Genomic DNA, 16,373 nt, shown 5'->3' on the forward strand with positions numbered 1-16,373 from the left:
TCCCTGATCATGAAGGAGGTAGTTTTTAGGGTTCTTTTTCTCTGTACACTGGGCTTTCCCTATACATCCTTGAGAAGATTGTCTGATGCTGTCTTTTTTGGTCGATTCCACACAGCCTATGACTTTGGTTCCTTTTCTCTTTTCATATCTTATCTTCGAGTAAACTCTTCCCAGCTTATCTCATTTCCTTCAAAATAAAATGAAATCAGACTGGAAAGGCTGAATGTTCATTAGCTCAGTTTCTAAATCTTTTGTTTCACATCCTTCCCAGTGCTTCCTTTGCTTGCTCATGTGAGTGACAGCACCATTCAATCACACAAGCCTTCAGCCCTTAGAGCCTTTGTCCAAACTGTGTCAAAACAAGGCATTCGCAAAAATTGTGACAAAAAGAACAGACCTCTCTCAGGTTTTTATAAGCAGATAAGAAAATGCTGCCATTTCCATTAAGAGTGGAACTTCATGGGCCCTTCTGCACTGTGACCAAAGTGAAATTATGCAAGACAGTAGAAAAAAAATCTTTATTTACTTTTGTTTTAGTTTTAGCCCTACTTGCGTTGCTGAAGGACCGAATGACTACCGGTGTACTGCATGCCCACCTGGATATGAAGGCCAGTACTGCCAAAGGTAGGATGATTGGGAAAAGCAGAAAGAGGGACAATAAAATGAGGAAAAGGCATAAAGGAGATAAATGTTTCTCCATATTACAAGCATATATTTACTACTGTTTAAATGCATGCCTTTGGATAATTTGTTTTTCCATTATATGCTGTTAAAACTCAGACAACATAGACAATTTTTATATACACAGCTTTAAATTGATGATCAATTTATATCAAATATGATATATTTATATCATAGATATTGTCCTAGTCTTAGTTGTTGATTTGTGAGGGGTTTTTCCTCCAGGGCTCAGAAGTTAAAAAAAATTATCTGAAATTAGATGCCATGCTAATAATGTATCTTGATGTCACTCATACCCTTTGTTTTAGTTAGTGACTGTTGTGCCCTCATGAGCATTGACTGTGAAAGACAGTTACATACAAAACTTTTAATGCCAAATTGAGAACAGCCTCTGTTATCTCATCCATCAAAACACTGAGGGATTAAGATGATCAAAATTGGCAAATGTCTACCAGATTTCAAGTCTGACACAAACCACAAGTGGCTAAGTCTATAGGCCAAACAATGATAGGGGAGATGTTTGGGGTTTTTTTGTTTAATAGAAATTTAACTGAAAATTCTTAAGGATGTGGAATCAATTTGCATACCTCCTGTATCCAGTCTGTTCTGTGTCCTGATTAGAAGTAATTTTGTTGGACAGTTTGCAATATTTCTCTCTTGATCATGAAGCAACAAGGTTGCTTTGTTAATGTTCATATGAATTACATTAAAACATTGCTAAGTATTCTTTGTGCACCGCATCTCAGTTGGACAAACCTTGTTTTGTATTTGCAATGTCTAGGTGTTCTCCTGGCTACACAGGAAACCCACAGATTCCAGGAGGGTCCTGCCAGGCATGTGAGTGTGATCCATATGGCTCCGTGCCTGTCCCCTGTGACTCTGTCACTGGGCAGTGCACCTGCAAGCCGGGATTCACGGGGTGGAAGTGTGCTGGCTGTGAGCATCGGCATGCGCGCCACGGCACCAGATGCATTTGTACGTACACTAACAGGATCTTGCATAACTTCTCACTCTGCTTGTCATACTTCAGAAATTCAAACCTGCTGGTGTAACAGTGTGTGTAAACCTGCTGTGTGGGTCTCTTTGAAAATAATTTCCAGGTTTCTTGCTACTTTGGCTCTGGTCCTTGAGATGTTAAGAAAACGCTCAATGATTTTTAATTTTATCACTGAAAATTGACAAAAAAACTTTGAAGGTCTTCTTTTTGGCTTTTCAGAGTCTTTAATTTTGCTAAAGGTTTTTGGTACTGTTGTGACAGTATTTCTCTTGGTGAATTTTTTAGTGTTGTCCTAAATATTTAACCAACAATTGCAATGCTCTATGCAATGAGGCACATACAAAATTTTTACTAAGGATTAATTGATCATGTTGGCTCAACAACCATCCATTGGAATTTAAAAGATGTAAGGAATGACAGTACACTATATCCAGCAAAGAACTTCTATTGTTAAAAGTAGAGAACTAATAGCCTAAAACACAAATTTATATTTTACAGTACTGGTATCCTTATCCTACCCTCAGTTTTGATACATACCAAGTTCTTCTCTTATATTTTTCCTTGTTTTTTTTTTTTTTTTTGTTATGTTGGATAGTACTTGTTTGAGCCCACAATCTTATATCACATAATATTGTATGCGTATATCTTCTAAAAAAATGTAGCAAAATCTTTCTAGAATTCTTGTTTAGCCCTGACTGAAGTAAGGCATTTTCCTCTTCCCCATCTCCCCCAGGATGTGGAGGGACTAACCTTATGTGATGTTTTTTTTTCCCTTCAATGCCATGATTATTGACTTTAAAGTAGAATACTGGTAGAGTTCCAGTAAGTCCACAGTATATAGTATTTATTAATTTGTGCGCATTTGAAAATATTGACAAGGCATCTGGTTTAAATGATTTGTCTTAATTGAAGCTTTTTTTTATGGTGAGTGGGGTGTCTGTGTGAGGGACATGTAACATCAGGAAAAGTAGGTATCATCTACTTTTTTTTTCCTTACTTCTCCAAACAATTTATTTATTTTTTACCTCAATACTCAGAGGTGCACACCTCTCTAGTATTAAAATGAAATTGTAGAAACAAATTGCAAACATTTGAAAAGCAAACTTAAAAAATAAACAAATAAATGCTTAAAATGTCAGAAGCCATCATATAATTCAAGAATGTAATGCATGGCTTCTTGGCGTGCCTAAAGAGGAAGACATTTGGAATGTATGATCAGGAACTACACAATGCAGGGCATTTTTTCCCTCAGCCTAATGGCTGTGATCAGCTCTCAGACAGTTCACCAGGACTCAGCAGAATTAAGCTTCTAAGTCCATTGAAATAAGTGCTTTTGCATCAGTCCTGAATCCCAGGCAGTGATTATAGATTACTGGAAATCTATATAATTGCTTCTATTTATTTACTATTAACAACATGGCATTGCTTCATTGGTTAAAAGTGTACTGTACTTCAGAAAATTAAATTTCTCCTATTCTGCAGTGTGATGTAGTTTAGGACTTAATTCTGAACTTAGTATCATAAGCTCTGTTTTGAACAGTGAAATGATTGCAACTGGAGTAAGTAGTCCCTTTGCTGAAATAACTATGGTTTGAGTTCCATTTTGTGGTCTATATGTCAAAGAGAATTGTAATTGCATGTCCATAAGTGTTACAGCTAAGAAATTTTAAAAGAAGGACTGTATTTTACAGAGTGGCATCTACATGAAAATTACTTCATTTTTCAATATCCTGAATAGCTCTTACATTAATGCCAGTATTATCCCATTTTTCCAATCACAGGCATGATTAGTATGTTTTTTTATTAGTCTTCTACCTTATCAGTATTCTGAAAAGTCTTCTGGGTATCCAGGAAGACAGAGTTTCATTGTACAAAACAGCCTAAGTGCAAGTTATCCTTTATAATGGTTTTTCAATTTGTTAATCAGGCTATTTCATTGTGTGAATAATAAGGTTAAAAATCCTATTTGTGAATGGAAAAAGCTGTTTTCAGGCAAATGAAATTTTCCACCTTTTTGCTTTCAAAGATGTTATTTGCTATAATCTCTGATTTAAATGTAATTTATTTCAATGTGTTGAAATATACCTACACTATCTTTAGTGGCATTTTTACTTAAACTAAGTACTCAGTTTTCACCATAAAAACAGTTCTTCACATGTGCATATGGACATGTCTTTTGACCACCAGAAACAAGATATTAAATGAGATTTCTTTAGTCATAAAGATAAGAACCACACATAGAACAGATGGGATGTACTTTAAACCTCCCTATCACAAAAAGTAATTTTTTACTATTGATACCATATAGATAATAACCATATCATAAAGTGCAAATCCTGCAGTTTAATATTTCAGCAGACATTTTTTTATGCCTATTAGCACTTACTGTATGGTCTTCCTCATGTGTAAAGAGGCTGTTCCTCATTACCCATATTACCCCAAACCTGCCCTTGCTAATGCTGTCAAATACCCCAGACATGGTAGAAAATAAACCTGATCAATAACCTATATAGCCTGTGGTGGCAAGGTCTGTGGCAAGGAGAGTGTGGCAAGCCTAGATTTTGTGAGAATTTGCCCATGGTAAACAGTGTCTGGTATGTCACAGGCTTCAAAGTGCAGCTTTTGGTGGGGATTCATTGCAGCCCCTAATGTGCTTTAATAGTCCTTGTCCTGTCAAAGAGCCATGAGAAACACCTTTGGGGCAACCCTGCAGTTTTCTTTCCTTGCTCTCAGAATACTGAGCTGTTCCAATCTGAGTTTAATACAGCTGAGAATTTGGTTCTGTATACAATATTTTTGCTTTCATATATCAACCAATTGGAAGACCCTCAGTGAATTCCCTTTTGACCAGCTTTGGTTGTAACAAAACCTTAAAAGAACGAGCAATGGTACTCTTAATGTACAGAACATTAATTAGTGTCAAGAGCAGATTCCTGTTTGCATTCAGTAGTTAAAATGAGCTGAATACATGTGCATGTACCTACTTTTGCTCATTTGTAGTTCCATTTCAACTACTGCAATTGCATTGCACCTGTCAGAAGTGTGAAGAATCCCTAGTTAGGTGGTAAAGTCGTCTAACTTAAAGAAAATACATTCAAATACAGTCACCCATGTTGGAAAAAGTGTTTGTAAGTAGTATAAGACATAGTGTGATTAACCTGTCCTGTTAGTATGGTATTGTTAATGTTTCAGAAAGTGAAATTTTATTTTGAATATTTAAAAAAGAATAACATTTAAGTAATGAATTTTTGGCAAATTCTGTAAAAGGTCACCACACAATATGACCTGAAAAACCAAATGATGCACATTTAAATCAGATCAGAGAAGTATTTTAGCCAAAATATCGTAATGCATTCTTCTTTAAATATGACATTTAAATTTTAACATACTCCTTAACGTAAGTATTTTTAAGTGAAGATTTTCAGTGAAAAGGTGAAGGAAAAAAAGCAAAGAAGCATGCACGTTCACTGAGGTGATGTATTTCTGATATAGCTGAAAATCTGTTTGACTGGGTTCTTACTGGGTTTTTTTTTCAGTTGCTTAGTGCATGTCACTATTCAGTGCTGTGTTATAACAGTTATATTTTAGACAGCTACAGGTAAAATAGAATACATATTTATTTTGAAAGCCACTGCTTGAGGGGGAAGATTTTACTTACAGATAAATAATAATGGTAAGGTAATTATAGATGCATGGCACAGACAGAATTCCATTCCCATTATATTCTTAGAACGGAACAATTTTGTTCTCTCTAGGATGCCATCAGGGAATGAAAAATTATATCCAAAAAGTAGATTTAAAAAAAGTAATACAAGAGTGTGGTCTACTACACATCATAAAAGTTTCTAATGGCTAGCAGCTAGATTATTTCCCCCGCTAAAGTAAACATCTAGGTTGTCCTATATAGTTATTCATAACACTCTACTGATGAATACTGTCTTGCAATTTTTTGACTCAAGCAATTAACTTTGTAGGTTCCCTTCCCCTTCTCTTTTGAAAAAGTCAGTACCCAAAGAATAAATAGTGATGGTTGGAAACTAATTTTAATAGTGCTGCCAGCATACTTGTATACTGTCAAGTATGACAAAAGTTCTTCCAAATCTTCTCTCAGATTTTGAATCAAGCCTGTAGCAATCGTGCATTTTCTTAGAAATAGTAATCCTCTTGTGTGTTTTTTGTTATACCTTGTGACATTCCACTTCAGTTGTAGAGTTTGTAGTACATAAAATGAAGAAGCCAATTTTATGACAATGTTATTGGAACAGTGACTCTGCTCACTGCTGTGCCATATTTATGGAACAAAACGATCCTGGTGAAAACTTCAAGGCTTTATTGTTGTGTGGCTCTGTAAATTATATGGCAAGTCAGAACTCACCTCCTCAATGCTTTCAGGGTATCTGTCATAACTACAATGGAGATTTCAAAAAAAGGGTCTTCAATGTTTTAAGATGTGTCACAACACAAACTACAAAACCTTTCCTTGGATATATGCTCCTGTCACAAATGTTCCTTAGGGTCAAGCAGAAGCCTAAATGTAAAGCAGTTTATGTGACTGAATAGGAAGCAATCATGGCACAGGCAGATCAAGCAGATATTTCATTGTTAGGAATTTTTCCTTAACTCAGTCTTGTGGGGCCAAAAAAAAGAAAAAGATCCACAGCCTTGCTGCTGTCAACAAACTTTCATCTTTATGTATTTAAATATTCAATATTGGTAGAAGGAAAAAATTACATTATGAGATGCCTTTAATATCAGGTCTTGGGCACTTAAGTATTTGCACTCGAGACTGATGCTTGCAATGAGAGGGGTTGTTTTTTCCCAGCTGTCAATCTCTGTTTTATCACAGTCCAACCCTAGAAGCACAAGGGGGCTCCCAGCCACTGGTCCTGGCAGAATCAAGGTTTTTCCCTTTGAAACCGTGAGGAGCTCCATGGCCTCAGCCATTCCAAGTTCAGAACTAGGTGGAGATGCCGTCTCTGGCAGAGGTAGATCTTGTAGAATTGGTGAAATGAAGCCTCTCCCAGCTCTTACACAGTGCTTGTTTCATAAGGAGCTGGGACCCTTCACAGAGTGAGCTGTAAAGAAAGATCCCAAGTGTAACACTATGAAGCCTTGGGCTGGCTTCTCCAGTGTTCTGAGTTTTTCTGTGTGTCCATGTGTCTCAACTGTAAGAATTAAATTGATGTCTGTGTTGGACAACTGCTTCTCAGGCTGCATGGGCTCAATTAGGACATTTCTGCTTGGCTTATCAGAAGCTGATAAGCTATCACTTACTCTCCATTTTTGTGATACATGAGCTATTGAGTTTAGACCTATACTCCTGTCTTTCACTCAACTCAAGGAGTATTTAAGCTCAGCTATTACTGGTATGTATCAGAACCAACAGATGAGGATTTCTAAATAATAAAAATCAGAAATAAAACCAAATAGGTGTTTTAGACCCTGATCTGGGTATGAATTTTCATATATTGTTGAGACATATTGATCATGTAAGCTACCTAAAGCCAGCAGCAGTGGCAAGGAAGCTAAAGCTTTCAGCTCTCTACTGGGGTTCTGTTTTGGAAGCCACAGGAAGACTGTTTTATTATTTGGAGACTAGTATCAAAATGAGGAAAAAATAGGTAATAGCCAACAGGTTAATGAATTAACAGTAGTTCAAAACTTTATTTGAAATGAGAGGAAGCTGATACTGAAGAGTCACTATCACCACCTCCCATGAGAGATTGCATGGTTGCCCTTAGACCAAAACTTTCCTAGTCATAACAGTCTTCTGAATCTTCACTGAAATGAATGTATTAAAGCAAAATTGTGCCAGATAATCATTCAATTTGAGGAACACATTGTGACTCAGATGTGTTTGTTTTATTGCACATTATGTTTCTTTGTAAGATACAATAAATGGTTAGATGTCTGTAGACTCAAAAGAATTTCTTTTGGCATGCATACTTTGGACATGCTTCTCACAAGAGGTAAGTCAAAATCCTTAGAGATTTGGTGTGCATGGAAAAGTGTGATGAAAATGGAAAATGCAGTAATTTGCATTAATTGCTTGTTGAACTATTGTAATATTGATTGCATGATTTGCCTCTGACATGCTTGTGCTGCTGTAATGATCTGAATTTAGTGCTGCATTTGGTAATATTAGACACAAATTTATCCTGACAGCTTTATAGATAGACACAGAAGTATTTAGTCTTGCAAAATATAATCATGCTCTTGAAATATTTCCCATAGCTACAGTACATTACAGACTGCATACTGGAGTAGCTTAGTCCTGTCTCATCTACTCAGCTGTGGTCTCACTCGATGCAGTTCCTTCTTTCAACCTGATTATTGTGCAAGAGGTGTTAATTTATACTGAACACTCGTTTATCGATTGCCCACTCATTGAGAATACTTCATCTCTTCATGGGCTGTTCGTTTTTTTCTTATTGGTGTGGATTGAGTTTGTCTTTAACACATACAAATTTTTAGCAATGTATTACCAACCACTAGGAAAATTTTGAAGGTGAATAGATTTCACTTGTTTCTTAAGTGAAATAATATATGCAAACTAAAAAAAAAACAAACAAAAAAACCCCAAAAAACCCAGCAAAAACTAAACTATAAAGACCAACTCTTTTCAGGTTAAAGATCACTTATTTTCATCCTGCAAAATTATTATCAAGTCTCCTTACCTTCTTGATCAGCTACAGAACAGGTGTTTATTATATAAAACATTCTTTGCTGTAAAACTTGCTTTTCCTTGAATTCTCTCAGGCTTCAAAGGCAAGCACACAGATGGCAAGAACAGGGATGATAATAAGTTGGAGGGGAGGCTAAATTTCATGTAGGAGCATAAATCAGAATGTATCATGCCCACAGTTATTGACTGCAGTTCCAGCACCGTTCAGTTTATGTAACAAAATGCTGTGAAATAGGAGGAAGAAGTCTGCAAATAGAAGCAATGAAAATGCAAAAAGAAAGTCTTAAAATAGCAGTAGTATCTACCTTTCTACACCCACTTCTTGCTATGCTAATCTATCATCTACCTTGTCTCTTTTTCAATCACCACTTGCATTTCATGATGTATGGAAATAATTTACTGTTTTTCCCCTCTGTATTTGACTCTACTCTTTGTCATTGCTATATTGAACAGTCAACAGAATAAGAACCATATTTAAGTAACTGTGAAAACTTTAATGAACAGAAAAGATTTAATCTACATGAAGAATAGATTTCAGAAAAAAAGAAGTAATTCTTTCTTGAAAATTCTCTTTTCTACAAAAACATGCACTTTGCTTAGTGGGGTTTTTTTTAGCTATTAAACTGCCTAGCTTTGCTGAAATAAATAATTACACGCTTGTAAAACTCCAGGTACAGCTCTCCATGTCTCTTAACATCACCAGTGAGTTCATTGTTTCACAGTTTGCTTCATCTCCTGAGATGTTTGGGTTTGCCAGTTCTTTATGCAGAGAAACTGAAAGGTATTCCCACAACTCAGTTCTAAAGAATGAAGAATTCTCCTGCCTGCTGCATAAAGGACACAAGATGAGAATGTCTTGTGATAGTTAATCGAAAGCAAGGGTGGGGGGGGAAATGAAAACTTCTTTTTATATATGCAGCACACAACAATATTTTTCATCCTGAGGGATATTTGCAAGAAAAGAATGATGCATAAAAAGCTTATAAGCTGGTTAGTGAAAAGAGGTAGGGAAAAGCATTTTTTAGAAGAAAACTGCCAGTATTTTTACCTGGATAATTTCAACTTCTGCATTACAGGCTTAGTATGCTTGGCCATGATGCTATATGGAGATGTTTTTAGGTTTTTTTCTTGCAATCAAATCCATAAGCATACTATGTTTCTTACAGAGCTCCTTAGATTTTCCAAATTGCCTATCTGCTTTTTCTCAAACTTCATCCAAATTACCTGTATAATTTAATATTTTATATTGGCTAGTCCACAGTGGACAAAAGTAATTATTTCCTGTTTTTGTGAGGTAAACCTATCCATTTTGATCTTTGTGTTTTATATTAAACTGTCCATTACTAAATCCTAAGCAATATTGTCTTTCCTGTTCCCTAGTTGTTGTTTCCATGTTTTTCTCACACTACATATTTGGGTGGTGTATGACAATGTTACCTCCCACAGAATTGCATGTGTGCCATACAATATCTAAATCAAATGTCTTAAATGTTGAGCAGGAAGAAATGAGCTTTGTTGTTCCTCCCCCAGCTTGTGATGATGAATGCACAGGACTCCTTCTCAATGACCTGGATCGACTAAACCAGATGATCCTGAGTGTTAACCTCAGTGGTCCACTGCCTGCTCCATATAGAATGTTACATGGTTTTGAGAACACGACACAGGAATTAAAGGTATGCTGGCAATATTCACATGTATAAATAGCAGAGCTTCAGTTCAGCTGTACTTCATTCTGTTCAACCATACAGCTTTGAGTAGTTTCAGGGAAGAATAAAAATTCAAGATTTAATTATTTCAGGCTTGCTTTGGTTGATAAATAAGTATTAGAGCTATTTACTTTTACTTACTTCAATAAATAAATTTTGCAACAGTGATTTCTGAACATATATGCAAGGAGTTATAATTCAGGCATAGAAGAGCAAGGTTGCATACAAAAAAAAATTGTTTTCATGCTGATGGTCTATAAAGTGGTTATGTGAGATTCCTGAAAAAAGCCTGTTGGATGAATGTGACACGAGTCAATGACAAAAGGGATTGCATATTGTAATGAAATGTTTGATGCTGCTTCTCTTCACTATTTGGAAGTGCTGACATCTATTATATACAGGTTTTTTCACTCTTCCATCTCTTTCCCAACAGCATTTGCTTTCACCTCAGAGAGCACCAGAGAGATTTCTTCAGCTAGCGCGAGAAAATCTGGATACCTTGGTGACAGAAATGGATGAACTACTGACAAGAGTATGTCTGTGATCACATTGTGGTCTATGGGTTTGGTTGGCTGCATAATGACAGAAATCTTCTGAATATGTATTAAACATGAATGAATAGATGAATTATAAGATGCTTCTTAGTCTCAGTGTCTAAAATGGCAGCAAACCCTCTAAAAATCTCTTTTTGTGGCTCAATATTTGACACATATTTTCTGCACAACTTCCTAATAAGGTAAGAAAGCTTTTTCATGTCTGTACAGATCACCCAAGAATGATCTTTTCTGGAAAAGATGACACTAAAGAAGTGTGTGAGTTTAGTTAAAGATGTGTCTTCTAGATTCTATTTATGAGCATAGTTAGCATCTTCTGGATTTCGATAGTTGTGCTATTTAGTCTTTTTATTACAAAAGTTTTCTTTCAATATAGACCTCATTTTTGTCTGTAAAGACAATAAGAAACTAATATAAATTGTGCCACCTAGTGGAGAAACAATAGGGAAACGAACCAGCCTCAGTATAAATAAAACTGTCCAAAGTACATTGAAGTAAAGAACTAATAGAAGTCATGCTTGTGGGTTGAAGAAACCAAGAAAGAAAGATGTGGAGTACTGTACTGACTGATATACACCTCAGAGAATCACATCAACTCCAGGCAGTTTTAGCATCATGTCTCTAAATTGTGCATGGCTTAAGGAACTAAAATTCTCAGAGAAACTGTTTTCTTTGTGTGATTTTTATTCAATTTTGAAATAGGTAGTATGTAAGAAAGCATCTGAAGTGTGTTTGCTTATGTGGACACCATATGTGCGTGCATACACCAGTATCTGTGTGTACATACTGACATTGTGAGAAAGCTTGCTTTTCCACTTCTGTCTGATCTTTTCTTTTTCTGCAAGAAGCAGCTGCAGTAGTTTTAAGTCTAGCTGGAATTTTAACTCATGTCAGCTCTAAAAGCAGGGAAGATTATATTTCTTCTATTATTATTTCTCAAACTTAGGCTAAGACAATTTTTCCCCTCTCGTAAAGTTGCTCTTTATATCCTTTTCCAATTTCACCCATAGAAATGAACTAAAATAATACAGATTCTGACCTTCCGTAAACAACTCTTGGAAGAAAAAACATATCAAAAGTGTGAACTTAGGGGAGTTATTGTGGTGGCCACATTATCACCACTCCCTTTTTACAGTTTTTCATCATTGTGATGGCTAAGTAGCCTTAGGATTTCCAGTTATCCTTACAGAATTGTTTGGAGTAGTTTGGGGTGTTTCATTTTTTTGGTTTTTTTTTTTAATTTAGGGTCTGGCAACTGGTGGCAGGTCCTACCTTTCTCCTTCTGTATTTGTAAATAAGAATAGTGTTCCATAAAGAATCATGAGTCCTGTTGCAGTGTGTTCAAGGCTCATTTCCAAATGAAGATACAGCTGATAACTACATAATGGCTGGCACTTGGAGTGCATAGTACCACCACAGATACCAAAGTTTTTTGCTGTATCTGATTTGCAGGCTCACTGTATTTTCAAAGTGCTACCAGTGCTGATGAAGAAAAGAGCTGGTGAGGATTGATGAGGAATCTGTTTCCATGAAAAAAAATTCTAATATTTTTAAGATAAAATATAGAAGACAGTAGTATTTAGTCGTTACAAAACTTTTGGGGATTTTGCTTCCCTGTTGTCTTTGTTCAACCAATGATCTCTTACTTCAGTTCAGCTCTCCCTTCCCTTCTTTTACATTATTCTGTGCTTCAGTAACTTTGCCATGTAGAAGATCTTCATGTCTTTCTTGCACTAATTATGTTTATGTTTTCATGCACATTCCCACACCTACCAGCAGAGGAAGGCCTGATGTCTTCAGTTCCTTTCAGTTCACTGCATTTCATCAAAACCCCCACTTCCCTTTTAATTTGGTACTTTGAGAGCATTCAAGAAAGATGGATCAGAATCTCTTATCTTGATTGAAGTACTTCTTTTGTCTTTTACCTTTCTCTCAAAATACTGAATTTCTCTAACTCAAAAATTTCTGGAAGTAGTGGCAGAGGCAACTTAGTTTGCAGTAGCTGGGAACATTTGGAGAGAGAGCCAAGAACTTCCATCTGTACAGTGATGTCTGTGTTTACACCTCCTTCTGTGGTCTGCAGCTCACTAGCTGGAGAAATTCCTGTAGGACACCCTCCAGATGCTATCTAGAGTTCTTTAAGGCTTGATGAAGTCCTCAGACTAAATAAACACAGAAACAAAACCAAAACAAAAAAGTGTGCATAGTTGCTAATATTTGTTTATAGTTTAAATTGCTGAAAGGCTTCTCCAGGCTGGTGCAAAGCCTTTTATGGAATCTGCCTGATTAAGTATAAGCCATGGACATCACCAAAGCATGTTCACTGATTTCAAATACTTTCTTTACTGATTTCTGTGGCAGGGATCTCCTTTATGCCAAAAAGTTTTATTTCTGTCCAAATAACTTCTTGAAAACTCATTCCAAACCCTTGCTCTGGGTCCAGTCTACCTGACCTTTACTGTTTCCATAGCAAGTTTGTTGGGTCTGTTTAAACTGTTAGAAGATGCTGAAAACTGACCTTATAGAAATGATCAGCTGTAGTAGATTGGATATGTAGAAAACTACCAGGACCTTATAAAAAAATGAAAATATTTAATTAGCCATGGAATGGCCAGCTACAGTATGAAGGATGTCTGCCATTTAATATGGTTCATGGAATTAAAGCTAGACCAGATAACGAAGCAAAAGCCTATTTTTCAGCAAAAGAAATTCTGTCAAAATACAGAAGGCCTTCAGTGGACCTGAATGGGATTTAAGTACTAAATAGAGCTGTCACAGAAAGGAAATGAAAATTGTTCAATGACAGATTAATTTTCACAAAGATGCAGTACGTGCTATTCAGTCATAAATAGAGAGGTTAAAGTGGATAACTCAAATTAGCACAAATGTAGAAAAAGTAATCAAAACTAAGAAAGGGATATGTACCATTTGTAGCAAAGGACTAGAGATTTTAGAGAGTATAATAAAACTGAATGTGAATATTCCAAACAAACAAAACTCAAAGAATGAAAGGCTGCTTGTGGTGAGTTTGACAATAAATAATAAGCTATTCTCAATTACATGAAGAATTAAACAACATCAGAAATGCCAAGTAGGTTAGAGCAGTGGTCCATCAAGACCATTTGGAATTTTTGCCTTTTTTCTATCCGAATTGCCTCTTACAGCTGACTGTAACAATATTTTGGTTCTGTATCCAGGCAGATAAAAAGGGTTTGTAAATCTTAGAGGAAGTAGCAATAGTATGATTAAAACTGGGTAAGTGAAAAGACATGTCCTTCTACTGATAGAGGGATGGAATAGAACAAACTCCCCCTAGTCAGTATGGGTTCTAATTTTTCCTGCATATTTCTATTTACCTGAACCGTTTTCATATAAATTACTTTCAGTGTAAATTACTTTCAGTGTAACTATTCTGAAGTAGCCCAAAAATGTAAGTGGAGTGATAATGCCAGAGATTTCATTTCAGAAACCCAGATGTAAAGTACCTTGAAGACTGCCATCTAGAAGCTAATCAGGCAAAAAATATGTGTTAAAGTGCTATTATTTCTCTGACTATTACTGAAAAGTGTGGGGTTTTTTTGTAAGGAAGAAACAACTTGTGCAGTTCAAGTCAGGGAAAACTTAAGCTCATTTTGAATTATTGTCCTTCTAGCCATTTCACAGAGACTGTGAAATTCATAATACCCTATTTCAAGATCTTTTGGGAATGTAATCCCTGAAGATAAAAGCTGGGGGTTTACTGGTTTTATTTATTGGGGGTTTTTTTGGGTTTTGGATTGTGTGGGGTTTTTTTGTTTTTTTATCGCTTTGCTGTACAGCCCAACAAGCTTTGTGTCTTGAAATGTTTTGCTTCTTTTTAATAAAAAACAGGGACCTCAAGAGCTAAGTAGAATGTCCTAAGATGATCCCTTTCCTTGGCATATTTTTCAGGTCTGCAGCAGATGTCTCTCTGCTGCTGCTGTGATTCAGTACAATTATAAAGCATTTAGTAACAGAAAGCTAAATTTTACTAAGCACCCCAATATGTTATAAATGAGCTGCATAAAACTGCTCTTTATTTTTCTTTCTCTTCCTTGGTCAAATTAATGTATTGATTTAAAGTTCTTCTTGCTTGTTGGAATGAACTGTCTCTTGGAGAGCACCTCTGGGGAAGAAGCAAAGAGGTCATGATGCCTGCTGCACTTTGTCAATCGAAAAGTACACAATTGTGAAACTATGGGAAGTATTCCCTGAAGAATCTATTAGAAGGTTCCAAACTGCATTCCTTTAAGCAAAGATATTATTATTTGGTGGATAATTTCGTCCTGTCTCCATTGATGTGCTGCTGCACATAAGTAGGTTTTCTAAGAACCTAAAATAAAGCCTTCCAATTTCCATTTAAAGGAAAAGGTAATAAAATTTAATTGTGTACTTGAACCGAGCATTTCATTTCCCATGCATCTGATCAATAATTCATTGATTGCCTCTGGCCTGAGGAAAGTTTTGTACATGGATTCAGCCAGTAGATTATAACATAGTGCATCCTTGTCCTGTTCATTAATTATATTTTCCCTGAATTTTTATCACCAGGCTACCAAGGTGACAGCAGATGGTGAGCAGACCAGGCAGGATGCTGAGAGAACTAATGACAGAGCAAAATCTCTTGGACAGTTTGTCAAAGGCATTCTCCAAGCTGCTGAAGGTATTGGGAAAAATTTAAAATACTTAAGTTGTTTCTCAAGAAAACTGGAGGAATGTAGGGGAAGGGAGTCTAAGAGACAGTGAGGAAGATTTTACTTTTGGAAAAATATCATGTGCTTTAAATGTTGAGTGAAGAAAAGGTAGTATACTGTCTTCAAATTTTTGTTCAAATCTGTGTATGCAGTTTATATAAACACTTAATGTATTGGTAATTATCAACAAAGACTAGAAGAAAATAGCACGTTCATTCAGAATTTTTGCAGTTATCTGAAGTGCTGTTATGATGAAGTAACAAATGGGGCTTAGCTTTTGTTTATTTTCAAAGCAGTTAAAAATATGTATTAGTAAAAAATTTGGTGTAATTTTAGCACTTGGTACATTAACAATTCATCTTAATTCACTAATTTTACTTCAAAAATGCATTTACTTCTTGCTGGTAATGAACATCTACTACTTAGAATTTGCAAGTGACTGCTAACCCTACCTAAGCATGGAGTCAAGACCAATGCTCTGTCTTCTACAGACTGATTCACTGCACTTACACTGCACTAAATACTTATGAAAAAATATATTCTAGATGGCCTTAAGAAGCAAGACTGTATATTTCATAAAGCTATTTGATAAGATAATGGCTGAAAAAATTAAAATAATTGGCAAATAGAGGAAGGTTTTCTACCTGAAGAAGACTTTTCTTTTCCTCCTCCAGATACTCACTGCAGTACTGGTTTTAGTATCTATGCTTCTGAAGGCCTGTTTCATTGAAAGGGAAAGCTTCCACTTTTGTCCAAGTGCTATAAAATGCATTTGACATTGCCTTTTGTGTAATGCATCCCTTTATGTGCTTTGGAAGTGAACTGAACAGCAATTTAAAATATTCTTAGGACTTGTAGCTTTGACAAGAAAAATTGTGGGGAAAGCAGCAAGAAAAAGTGAACAAATCTTTGAGAATTTTTGAGACAAAAGACTGTGTGCCTCATATTTCAGGATCAATTTGGAATGATGAGCAAAACAATTTCCTTGACTCTACAAAGTTTACGCCCTGTGTTTGTAACCAAATAAAAATCTCCTCA

At 35.8% G+C, this 16,373-nt stretch overlaps 1 protein-coding gene across 7 annotated transcripts in view; it reads left to right on the forward strand.

The window, feature by feature from the left end:
* The window catches only part of LAMA2 (laminin subunit alpha 2), a 332,349-nt gene that overhangs the window by 242,231 nt on the left and 73,745 nt on the right, over nt 1-16,373 (forward strand). For 4 of the 7 annotated variants that reach the window (XM_079297887.1, XM_079297888.1, XM_079297891.1 and 1 more), the window contains 5 exons: nt 538-624; nt 1,463-1,656; nt 9,894-10,036; nt 10,503-10,601; nt 15,193-15,304. In XM_079297887.1, the coding sequence (XP_079154013.1) occupies nt 538-624; nt 1,463-1,656; nt 9,894-10,036; nt 10,503-10,601; nt 15,193-15,304 (635 nt within the window). The remainder of the gene's footprint in view (nt 1-537; nt 625-1,462; nt 1,657-9,893; nt 10,037-10,502; nt 10,602-15,192; nt 15,305-16,373) is intronic. The other 3 variants (XM_079297889.1, XM_079297890.1, XM_079297893.1) reach the window with 1 other exon arrangement.

The sequence above is a fragment of the Erithacus rubecula genome (assembly GCF_903797595.1).
Source record: "Erithacus rubecula genome assembly, chromosome: 2".
NCBI classification, from domain to species: Eukaryota; Metazoa; Chordata; class Aves; order Passeriformes; family Muscicapidae; genus Erithacus; species Erithacus rubecula.